This window comes from Cucumis sativus, chromosome 7, assembly GCF_000004075.3.
Source record: "Cucumis sativus cultivar 9930 chromosome 7, Cucumber_9930_V3, whole genome shotgun sequence".
Classification (NCBI taxonomy): domain Eukaryota; kingdom Viridiplantae; phylum Streptophyta; class Magnoliopsida; order Cucurbitales; family Cucurbitaceae; genus Cucumis; species Cucumis sativus.
In genome coordinates this window covers 3,583,582-3,596,037 of record NC_026661.2, presented here as the reverse complement: position 1 = coordinate 3,596,037, position 12,456 = coordinate 3,583,582, and the positions used below count along the sequence as shown (strand labels likewise).

Below are 12,456 nucleotides of genomic sequence, written 5' to 3'. Positions count from 1 at the left end.
TTTCCACTCTTTTCTTCAGCTCTATAACAAATTATAATTCTAAACTGCATATTTGTACATAAATATTGTGCAAAGCCATTAATTTATTATTATCTTTTTACAGCCTGTCAATGTTAAATATATAATTTAATTCAAGACTAATGATCATAAAACTATTAAAAAAAATCCAAATAACACTATAATCATATATATCGATAGATTATTATCACTATTATATCATCTATTACTAATAAATATTAATAAAAGTATACCATTTCAAGTAATAAACAATCAAAACTACTAATAAGAATAGTTAGAACACTTACTCATATTCACAATTAAAAAAAATTGACCCTATAGTTGACAACAAAAACAATTTGAAGAGATCGGATTAAATTGGGATATATAAAACATTAAATAGGGAGCTTTTTAAACCATAAAAATTGAATGAAAAAACCCAATTGAATTTATTAAAAAACAAAATTCTAAAATGAGAATTAAATTGGATTACATTGTGACGACTTCATTCGTTAACAAAGATTTATAAGAGAGAAGTAATCGAAAATAGAAGAGAGACAACAAAGGAAAATGGAGAAAGTGGGAGAAGAAGGCAAAGTTCACATTTTGGTGATTCCATTCCCAGACGAACAAGGCCACATAAACCCCATCCTCCAATTCTCCAAACGCCTAGCTTTCAAAGGCCTTAAGGTCACTCTCCTCAACCTCCTCCATGAAAAAAATACAACAACTTACCAGCTCAGTTGTTGTTCATCGTTGAACTCCACTATTAACGTGCTCGAGAGGCCTCGAGCCCCCTACAACAGCACCGAGCCCGAGTCGATCGAGTCATACATGCACCGTCTGAAGACCTCCATTTGCTTCCATTTAATAAACCTCGTAACGCAATACCAAAACTCAAATTTTCCATTTTCCTTCGTGGTATACGACTCTCTCATGCCTTGGGTTTTGGATCTTGCTAGAGCATTCGGGCTTCGTGGTGCTCCTTTCTTCACTCAGTCTTGCGCTGTTATTGCCATTTTTTACCACATCATTCATGGTTCCTTTAAGATTATTCCTCCTGTTGCTGATCAGACAACATGTGTGTCATCGTTGTTGCCTGGATTGCCACTTGATCTCCATGCTTCTGACCTTCCTTCTCTTTTATTACCTGATAACAATAATCCCCAACAGAATAATAATCCATTTTTTCTCAAGTTGATGATTGACCAATTACATGACCTCCCTGAATTGATGTTCGTCAACTCCTTCCATGCCTTGGAAACACAAGTAATTCTTCTAACTCTCGTCATCATTGCTACCTATCATTTTTCTTATTTTTTTGTACAATTCTGCATCACTGTTGTATGAAATTAATTCCTTGTTAAAAATATGCTATATGTGTATTTCCTTTTTGGGTGTTGTTTGTAGTTTTATTCGTTTTTATGTTTTCAAAATTAGATAAAACGTTTATGTGGAATGATTGTTTTTCTTTTTCTTTTTCTTTTCTTGACAAAGTTTATGGAATGAAATTTTTGCTGTCCGTAAACAAATAAGATAAGGATAGCTATCTGTTTTTTCTTTTCCTCTCTCTTATGATTAACAATTTTGGTTCTTTTATCTTTTAAAGGAATAAAAATTGTTTGGACTTTTGTTTCTCTCTCTCTTATGATTTAACAAGTTTGGCCAGTTGGTAGATTAAAAAAAAAACTATGATGCATGTATGAATCATAGTTTTTTATCTCATAATAATAATAAAGTGTTCAAAAGAAAAATATGTTTGTTGACAAAATTATATATTTAGTAGGAATTTTTGTGTTTGAATGAAAAGAAAAATTAAAATATTTTAAGATTTAATATAAATAGGCAATGGAGTCTACTGCATGCCAAACTATGAGCTTTGGAACATAATATATCAGGTAGACCCTATCATGAATTTCAAAACATGTATTTATTATAACTTATAAACACCTATCTACGGATATGTATACACAATACTTCAAATTTTCACTTATATCTAAATATTTTAATTTACTTGTAACATGAACAACGTGAGTACATATAAAAGTAGATATGCAGAACTATACAGAACATGTGGCAGTCGTCACGTAGTTCCATTCGGTTAGAACTCAAAAACTGCTACCTCGCAGGAAAAATAAAGGAAGAAAGGTTAAGCTAACAAGCCGAGTAAGCGGTGGTTAAGTTTTTAAAAAAATACTTTAATATGTAAAAGTATAAAATCCATGAAACAATGATGAAAAACCAGAAACAATCGAGATAAAGTATGTGCAGTTTAATATCAAACGTTATATAGTTTATTAGTTTCCATAAATTAGTAGTAGAGAGATAAACATAAACATGAATAACAAATTTATCAGGAAAATTAGTACCGAACATGGTCATCCCATATATAAAATATTTAACATATATAGCAGAGAAACATTGGTCATATATACTATACAGCGAGTATGCTCAAATGCATGGCAAAGAAACATGGTCATATACATGCACGCTGAGCAGCTTTCCAAAGGCAAAACACTCCAAAGCAAAGTCCAAAGCCTATGTGCGTGCCGAAGTGTGTCCCAAAATCTCATGGCTACAATATGGAAACACATTCACCGTAAGTCTAGTAGGTAATCATATCCAATCAAAACATGATTTCATAATAACCTATCAAACTTTGATTTAGAATCATGAAAATTCCAATACAATTATAGGATAATTAACAAAACACAAAACCATATATTTATATTTGCTTGAAATTATACATAATGATAATTTTTCAGCAGAAAAAAAAAACTCCATGATTGAACTTCTAGAGCTTAAAATTTGGACTGTAAGCTGCTCTAAAATCAGGATAGTAAGTTGTTCTGATTTCGGTTTTCCCTGTAATTAAATTAATTGGGTTACCGTTTGATGTTAATCAAATTTAACCCATTTTAACTAACAAAATTAGTAAAATCCACTTCTCCCCTCTCCCTTTCTTCTTCCCAACCTTACTATTCTTTTTATTTTATTCTGAAACTAAATAATGTTTTCTTTTAAAAATCAGAAGTCAAGCTGATAATTTTTCCTAAACTTTAATTTGTTTAAAAAATTCTAACAAAACATATAAATTCTTTCTAAACAAAACTTTCCTACGTATATATAATTCCTTTTAGATAATTCTCCTTTTCACTTTCTTATATTAAACATTCTTCAACCAGTACCAACTAAACCATGTTCATTATTTATAAGTTCTAAAAGAATCATTTCCATCATCAACTCCCAATAAAAAACTTAAATGTGGAAATTGCGTTCACAACCTCAAGTTTCAAAAAACAAATTAAAACGGTACGTACGATTATCAAATGAAAGCCTAAAAACTATTTTTTTTACAAACTTTTAATTAATCAAATATGATAGATGCAGTTAAGTATTAGTTTAATTATTTAACAAGTTATCGTAACATGAATTCAGGTAATAGAATATCTACAAAGCCAGATGCCACTGAAGATGGTTGGACCAACAGTTCCATCCATACTCATAAACAAGGAGTTGATGGACGACGACCATGATTACGGAATGAATCTAATCAATTCAACTGAAGATGACAACAAGAAAATCATGGGGTGGTTAAACTCTAAAGCTCGCAATTCAGTCATTTACGTGTCATTAGGAACCAGAATATCAAACCTTGGAGAGGAGCAAATGGAGGAGCTTGCATGGGGGCTCAAAGCAACCAACAAACCATTCCTTTGGGTCATTAAAGAACCTGAATTCCCAAATAGCTTTTTTGAAAAAGAGGTAAAAGAGATGCATGGAATGGTGGTGAAATGGTGCTGTCAAGTCCTAGTCTTGGGTCACGAATCAGTGGGGTGTTTTATGACTCATTGTGGTTGGAACTCAGTTTTAGAGGCTATTACTTGTGGGGTTCCAATGGTAGCGATGCCACAATGGGGAGAGCAAATGACTAATGCTAAGTTTGTGGAAGATGTGTGGAATGTTGGTGTGAGAGTTAGTACTTCAAAGGAAAATGGGATGATTATTGTTAGAAGAGAAGAAATAGAGTTGTGTGTTAGGAAAGTGATGGAGGGAGAGAAGAGTCATAAGTTGAGACAAAATGGAAGAAGGTGGATGAAGTTGGCAAAGGAAGCTGTGATGATCAATGAAAATGGAACATCTGATAAGAACATCCATGATTTTGTGACACAACTCACAAATCCTCAAGTATATTGATGATTTTTCCCATTTTATTTTCCAAACCCCATCGCTATAATTAGTGTCTATCAAATTTGAAACTTCTCTAATTTTGTAATTAATATATTACAACAACGTATTTTGTACTTGTATATAAGTATTAAATTGTAAAACAAAAAAAAAAATCTAACAAATCTCTAACATTTTAATTATTTTGTCTAATAAGTCAAACATGTCTAACAAATATACAAACATTCTATTTTTTTATACTATAGATGAATAATATTAATTTTGCACCGTTGAGTTGAATAAAAAAGCAAGATAAATTTTTTCTTTTTTTCTTTTTTTCTTTTTTTCTTTTTTAAAGTATTAATAAAAAAATATATAGATATTATAATTAGATGAAAATGATTATTTCCAAATTTCGAATACTAAATTTCACAAAATGTCAATTTCTAACTTTCTTTTTCTTTCTTTATGAATTGTGGAATAAGTAACTATTTTTCGTTGAGATTACAACATTTAAAAGTAGTCTATATATATTAATGAAACGTTTGATTAACATAGAATATTTGTGAAATTACTGACATGGAATTTAGGTCATTAACAATGGTCTAAGAAGTGAGGGGGTAAATTAGAGAATTGATCGAAAAAATAATAAAACAAAATAAAGATATCACTTGAAATCAAAAGGAATCCTTTTTTGTCATACGTTACAGGAAAAGACAAAAAACTCCACACATTTAAAACCCTTTTATCAACTCTCAATAAATAATAATTAACAATTAAATAATAGGTTAACACACACTTCCCTAAACCCTAAACTTTCCCAAACTTAAAAACAATTTTATTCCATGCCACAGTTTAGTTCTTATTTTGTAATCAACTCGAAAAAATTGTTGTTTTGTGAAAATTTTGGTGATAAATGTGATTTTGTAAACCTAAATAATATTTCTAAAGTTTTAATGTTGGGTTTAATATTTATTTTAATTTTTTTTATACCACTAGAATTGTATGTTGTGTTAATTATTGTTAAGCCTAACTCATTTTGGTCTTTAAATAACATTTGAATTTATTTGTTAAAAAATTTAATTTGATATGTTCCGACAAGAATGCGGGTTTTAAATTTAAATAATGTAAATTGAGTATACAAACTTGAGTTTGTAGACTAAAAATATTAGACTTAGTGCAAACAATATTTATATTTATTATGTATGTGAATTAGCCCTAAGTGAACACTCTCTCCTTCACATGGGTCGGAGCTTTGAAGAAAACACCCTTCTTTTTTTTATTTATTTGTTATATTAACTAAAAATGAACTAAAAGGCAATTGGAAATAAAAGTAACGATTTAAATATACATAATTTGGTAGATGAACTTTGATGTAAATAAAATTTTAAACCATATAAAATTTAATTCGTAACACTTAATCTACTAATGTTGGAATAGTATTAGGTTTGTGACTTTTTTATTTTTTTCATTAATGACAAATAGACTCAATGAGCTCAATAGATCAACCAACCAAGAATGTGTAGCTTTCAATAGTCAACAACAATACAACATGATCACTATTATTGGAATCACAAACACCAACTCCATTCCCCACACCATCATTCAAAACTAGATAAACAATGGTTGTGAGTTAGTTGTGAATGGGAGAAAAAAGCCTACCACACATTAGTGGAATAATTCATGATACAATAAAATCAATTAAATTTAGCACCATCGATCAAACCCTAAACCCTAAACCAGAAGTCACCAAATACATTTACTACTTCCCTAATAAAAAAAAGCATATTTATTTATTATTAAATTAGCTAAAAGAAGGTATTAATTAATTAATTAATTAATTAAAAAAAAGAAGAATGTAACGTATTATTATTACATTGAGAATTGTATGTATGAATGTATGTATGTATGTATGTATTATAGTTTGAAGACTTTACCATTTACAAACACAAAATATAAAATTACACGTGGTAGGTGGAAATCGAATCCTACTCACGGTTTAGAATGAAGCAACCCTATTAAAACCCTTCATTTCTCACCTTTCTCCTTCATCCCCCACTCCTTTGCTGACTCATCCATGGCCGCCGCCACCACCCATTTCGCTCCCTCTATCTCTGCCTCTTCAGCCAAAACCCTAAAGCATGCTGCTGCTCTGCACCCTCTAGCTCCTTCCTCCTTATCCTTTCTGTCTTCTTCTTCCTCTGGCCTCAACGCTCTCAAAGCTGTTGGTATTTCTGCTGCCAATGGCATCGGCTCTGCTCTTGGTGCTCGCATGGTCTCTGTTCCTGCCATCAAGCCCTTAATCTCCCTCGATTTTGATACGTCTGTTTTCAAGAAGGAGAAAGTTAACCTCGCTGGCCATGATGAGGTTTTTCTTCCCTTTTTCTTATATATATATATTGGGTTTGAGTGATTTGAGTTCAGAGAAATGGATTCTTATGCTTTTATTTACTGAGATCTGCTTGTTTTTTTCTTTACATTTTTTCTTGATTGTTTTCTTTGGTTTCGGATTGAAGTATATTGTCAGAGGAGGCAGAGATCTTTTTCCCTTGCTGCCGGAGGCCTTTAAGGGGATCAAGAAAATCGGTGTCATTGGCTGGGGTTCACAGGTGATGTTATCTTACACTCTGCTACCCCTCTTGTATTTCTTATGTTTTGCTGTCTCCATGATCTGATGGTTACGCATGTACTCAACTGCAGATGTTCACATATAAACTCTTATTTTTACTTTTGAGAATGTTTGTTTCACTTTCCAGTTGATTTTTGTGTTAATACTAATTGAGGAAAAAGATGTGACACTTTACTAAAGCGATGTCAAATTGGAGAATTTACATTTCAACTTTCAACCTACATGCAAAATTTTTGTTCTGTTTTTTCACTTGGGCATATGATTGGTATGAATGCAAGGAGTTGTGGAAACTAGAGCATGTTGGTTTTGAGAAACTGAGTTGATGTGTGCATCTGGATGTAGAATGTATGCATGCGTCTTGTTCACCAGAAGTTTTCATTCTCATTCAGAAAAGCGCTTTCTTAAAGCCCATAGACTCTTCCCTTTTCAGGAAGGATGAACTTTTTCTCTGACCCTTCTACTGGTTCTTTGTCAGGCTCCTGCACAAGCTCAGAATTTGAGGGACTCCCTTGCTGAAGCCAAGTCTGATATTGTGGTTAAGGTGATTTTATTTTATTGTACATTTCAATTTATTTAGTCTTTTGTACAACATTCTCTGGAGTGTTTATTCTCTATAGTATTGTAGGTTTTGATATTGTGTTTGTTGACTAATCATCTATATGAATGCTGATTTTTCCTTGTTGGTTTTTATTGATGCAGATTGGTCTGAGGAAGGGTTCCCGCTCTTTTGCAGAAGCTCGTGCAGTTGGATTTTCTGAAGAGAATGGAACTTTGGGTGATATATATGAAACTATATCCGAAAGTGATCTTGTCATGCTTCTGATTTCTGATTCTGCACAGGTCAGTTGGTGAAGTTATCTTAATTTTGTTGCTTCTAGTACTATTAAGCTAGAGTTAGGTGCTTTTGATGGCAGATATATTTATTTGTTTGATTTCCTGTATTCTTGGTATCCTTTCCTGTATGTTTGCCTACTTCCGTTTTTTACACATTTTTGTACAATTCTGAGTTTCTTAATATCGTCGAACTTTGCAGGCTGATAACTATGAGAAAATATTTTCTCACATGAAACCAAACAGCATTCTTGGTCTTTCCCATGGGTTTCTTCTTGGCCATTTGCAGTCATCGGGGCTTGATTTCCCTAAGAATATCAGCGTGATTGCTGTTTGTCCAAAGGGGATGGGTCCATCTGTGAGGAGACTTTATGTGCAAGGAAAAGAGGTCAATGGTGCGGGAATTAATTCTAGTTTTGCAGTTCACCAGGTAATATCGTTTTCTCCACTTTGAGAGGTGGATATTGATTGATGTACTTGGTTGCTAACTATGTACAGTTTACAGGATGTTGATGGCAGAGCCACAGATGTCGCATTGGGTTGGTCCATTGCACTTGGTTCTCCATTCACATTTGCTACAACACTAGAGCAAGAATACAGAAGTGACATCTTTGGCGAGCGAGGTAGACTTTCCATTCTACTTCTTGTGTAACTTTCAAATACACATGAACTGTGGTTACTAAACTCCTTCTGCTGTGGTTGATAGGTATTCTACTTGGTGCTGTTCATGGAATTGTGGAGTCCTTGTTCAGAAGGTACACTGAAAATGGAATGGCGGAAGAGCTGGCTTACAAGAACACCGTTGAAAGCATAACAGGAATTATATCAAGGACCATTTCCACCAAGGTCGTATCTGCTTACTAGATATAACTTTGTTATTTTCCATTCATTCGCTTGCTTTTGTGTTAATGGTTGTGACTTTTTCTTCCTATATAGGGAATGTTGGCAGTGTACAATTCCTTCTCTCCTGATGAGAAAAAGGAATTCGAGAGAGCATACAGTGCATCATACTACCCATGTATGGATATTCTCTATGAATGTTATGAAGATGTTGCCAGTGGAAGTGAGATCCGCAGTGTTGTGCTTGCTGGTCGACGATTTTATGTATGTTGGTTCCTTCTTTTTGCCTTAACAGCAATAATATTTAGTGAAAACAAATACTTTTACTGAAAATGAAATCTTTCTTTTAATATTGTTGTTACTCTCCTATTACAGGAAAAGGAGGGTCTCCCAGCTTTCCCAATGGGCAACATTGACCAGACCCGGATGTGGAAAGTTGGCGAGCGTGTCCGACAATCACGTCCTGCAGGTGACCTTGGTCCGCTGTATCCTTTCACTGCTGGTGTATATGTGGCATTGATGATGGCACAGGTATGAAATTTCTGTCCTAATAGCAATTTGCCAACTCTTAAACCTTGAATTTTACTGTATTCCGTTGGTTTTCAAACGAAGAGATGTCTGCCTGCTTCATAATAAAATTTTCTACTTTCAGATTGAGATTCTGAGGAAAAAGGGCCACTCTTACTCTGAGATCATCAACGAAAGTGTGATCGAATCAGTCGACTCTTTGAACCCGTTCATGCATGCTCGTGGTGTTTCTTTCATGGTTGACAATTGTTCCACAACTGCAAGATTGGGATCTCGAAAGTGGGCTCCTCGCTTTGACTACATTCTCACCCAACAAGCTCTGGTTGCCATTGACAACGGTTCAGCCGTTAACCAAGACCTTATCAGCAACTTCCTCTCTGACCCAGTTCACGGAGCAATTGAAGTTTGCGCCCAGTTGAGACCTACTGTTGACATTTCTGTTCCAGCTGATGCCGATTTTGTTCGCCCAGAACTACGTCAAAGCAACTAAAATGTGCCAACCGGAACTAACTAGCTTGATCATGCTGGATGGACTCCTGTATGTATCTACACAATATGTACTGTTATCCTGATCTTCTTCAAGATCTAGTTTTTTCAAGTTTATTATAAGAGTTAGTTGAGCGCGTGGTAGTAATAAATATAATGTTCCTGAGTTTTCGTGGTTGTTTTGCCCAAGTTGTTATGTAGACCTGTGAGGATTGTGCTAGAATTATCAACTACTTTCATGGCTTCTAATATTAGTTTCATCCTAAATTCCATTCTACTGTCAAACTCTCATGTCTTACCGATTCGTTTGATTTGGGTTTTGACCGAAGTAGCTGAGATTGATTAGTATTATCGTATGGTTTATTTACTCAATTTGTGATATTTCAATTACTTAAACGATAAGTTAGAAGCCAACCGGCTGGATTCGAGAAGCGCCAGACCTATCTAAGTACACATAGGAACAGGCGTTGCCCTCAAAACAAGATTACATGTCAGACATCAAACCAAACTAACCTCCAACGGCTAAAATGGCCCAAAACAATTCAGCAATTCCCAATAAGAAGGTCCTTTAGTTACTGAGCCCATGAACCCTTTTCTTTCTTCTCACATCGGGGGCCTAACACAATCTCTTAACTTCTTTCTTTGAATACGGTTTGTGTTTCTTCACTAGCTAACTAAAAGCTCAAAGATGAGAGGTGTCAATTTTGTACATCTAATCAGTATTTAAAATTGGTGCAATCCTCGTAATAGTAAACTCCACGGTTCATATGTTACGATTACATGTAGATGTAGTAGCGATAAACCAAAAACAAATGGAGATTCCTTTCTTCTTATGTTTTTGTTGAAATAATAAACAGTGAGCTAGGGTTGTTTCAACTTCTACAGTGAGACTAAAACCCTAGGTCGTGGTCAATTTCAGTTATATCACCATCAACCACAAACCAGCTCTTGTAAGTTTTAAGCTTGGAATGTCCTTTCATGGCTGCCACGTAAATGATGAATTAACATAACTTAATGCGGAACACATGGAAGTGACCCTTTACTTCAACTCCAAGCTCAAAAAAATCAAAATCCTAACAAGTTTCAACTTTTTTAATTAGTCTTCCTCTCTATAAATTTATAATTAACTTCAACAGCCTATTAATCTCTCTGAGTTCATAAATTTTTCTCTTGGATCAATACCCATTAATCCTAATACAAAAGGTAGTTACAAGTCGTACAATTTTCATAGCTAAGAGTTATTTTAAAAGAATCACAAATAAAACAAAATTTATCCACGACAATCCCCCATCTAAATTCGTTATATCAAATTGCCTTGAACTTGATTGCTAGATTTACAACTATCTCTAAAGAAAAATTAGCAATAAGCTAAGTAATTCATGTATTTCATAGAAATTTCATCTTTTCAAGATGAGGTTCTCGACAATTAAATGGAACGAATCGACTCTATCTTTAGGACAAACTACATTAGTTTGTTTGATTTTAAGAGAATAAAGTGGTTAGTCTTAGCGTGACATTGGAGCTCATTGATGGTAGATAAGAAGAAAGTAAGAGATATCGAAGGAGAATAATTCAATCTACGTGATTGGAGAGTATGAAAAAAATAGTAATTCATAGATACAGTTCAATCACACAAAGAAAAATTAGGTATTAAAAAAATATAGTATTTTTTTAAATTTGTCACGTGACAATTTGTGATTGAACACTTGAGTGAGCTGCACAAAGATAAGTGTAATTCATAATAAAATAATGTATGTTTCATCCAGAAATACACATTAAAAACTTGACCATAATTAAACAAAATATAAATGATGTCAATCATATTTTGTATTATTGAGATTAGCATTATTATGAACTATGTTAATTACAATTATTATTGTAGAAAAAAAAAAGAAAAAAAGAAAATCAGAGAGAATCAAATTAGAATCACATTCTGATGGTCTAAAGACAAAACCCATAATGTAATTATCCAAAATTGAAAAGAAAATGGTATCTTTTTGTTTCACTAAAAACATGAAAAGAAAATAATTATAAACTTATGAGACATTGGAAGAGAAATGAATCAATTATATGAAAGGAGTAAGTAAAGAAGAATAATTTAGTGGAATGAATAAAAAAGATGAACATAGAGCATTGGATCCCCTAATAACGTGACTAAACCCAATTATATAAAAACCATATAACAAGGTTAGACATATATAATCACATCATATAATTGTATAGATTAATTAAAAAATTACATTTATTTATATAATTATATGTTGACAAAGGCTCACGTTAGTGCTTAGCATTTAGCATAATGTTTCCATTTTTTGACATTTGAAAAATGTTAGAAAGCGTATTAATTAATTAAGATGTGATGTAGTGGAATGTGCTAGACCATACTACATTATATATACATAAATTTGAATTTTATGAAGGAAGAATGAATGATTTGCATCTATACAATTCTTAAATAAATGAGATAAAAATTTCATTGGCCCACACCTTTATTTATTTATTAAATTAAAAGATTACATAAGAAAGAAATTGAAAAGAAAAGAGAGATTAAATAAAGAGGTTGAGCAAACTGTCGTGATGAAAGAGCACAGCTTTTTGTTTGTTTGTTTTCATTTCTCTCTCTCTCTATTCCAAATTTGCCCTCTCTACCATTTTAGGAATTATTTAAATTTAAATTAAGAGAGTAAATTAATTAATTTGTATTAAGATTGGAATTGAGAGAGATTTAATAAGGAGAATGTTTTTTTTTTTTTTGGGGGGTGTAATTAAGAAGAGAATTGATGGGTTATGGTCTTTGGGAATGAATTAAGTAAATGAGAAGTGACAAAGAGAAAGAAAGGGAATGAGATTCCAAATTCTACCCTTACCTATTTTTGTGTTCCTAAAGAGAAACACATTATCATTATTTCGCAATAGAGAGAGAGAGAGAGAGACATTACACATAACCCATCACTTACCTTTGACCAATGGAATTCCCC

General features: G+C 32.9%; 2 protein-coding genes across 2 annotated transcripts; both read left to right on the top strand.

Annotated features, from left to right (window-relative positions):
* Positions 1-495: 495 nt before the first annotated feature.
* LOC101219704 (UDP-glycosyltransferase 74E2) lies at positions 496-4,301 on the top strand. Its single transcript, XM_004136988.3, has 2 exons — positions 496-1,266; positions 3,436-4,301. Exons 1-2 carry the CDS (start codon positions 568-570, stop codon positions 4,192-4,194), a joined length of 1,458 nt encoding a protein of 485 aa, XP_004137036.1. The 5' UTR covers positions 496-567; the 3' UTR covers positions 4,195-4,301.
* A 1,896-nt stretch (positions 4,302-6,197) lies between these two features.
* Positions 6,198-9,763, top strand: LOC101213336 (ketol-acid reductoisomerase, chloroplastic). Its single transcript, XM_004136802.3, has 10 exons — positions 6,198-6,532; positions 6,681-6,773; positions 7,269-7,334; positions 7,493-7,633; positions 7,827-8,054; positions 8,130-8,247; positions 8,331-8,470; positions 8,561-8,728; positions 8,840-8,995; positions 9,117-9,763. The coding sequence occupies exons 1-10, from the start codon at positions 6,242-6,244 to the stop codon at positions 9,480-9,482; spliced, it is 1,767 nt and encodes a 588-aa protein (XP_004136850.1). The 5' UTR covers positions 6,198-6,241; the 3' UTR covers positions 9,483-9,763.
* Positions 9,764-12,456: the final 2,693 nt, after the last annotated feature.

Excerpts from the sequence above, each read along its gene's own strand:
- LOC101213336 (XM_004136802.3), top strand. The coding sequence starts at position 6,242 with ATGGCCGCCGCCACCACCCATTTCGCTCCCTCTATCTCTGCCTCTTCA. Across the intron at positions 6,774-7,268 it reads TCATTGGCTGGGGTTCACAG|GCTCCTGCACAAGCTCAGAA; the intron begins GTGATGTTATCT and ends GTTCTTTGTCAG. Across the intron at positions 7,634-7,826 it reads TGATTTCTGATTCTGCACAG|GCTGATAACTATGAGAAAAT; the intron begins GTCAGTTGGTGA and ends CGAACTTTGCAG.
- LOC101219704 (XM_004136988.3), top strand. The coding sequence starts at position 568 with ATGGAGAAAGTGGGAGAAGAAGGCAAAGTTCACATTTTGGTGATTCCA. Across the intron at positions 1,267-3,435 it reads TCCATGCCTTGGAAACACAA|GTAATAGAATATCTACAAAG; the intron begins GTAATTCTTCTA and ends ACATGAATTCAG.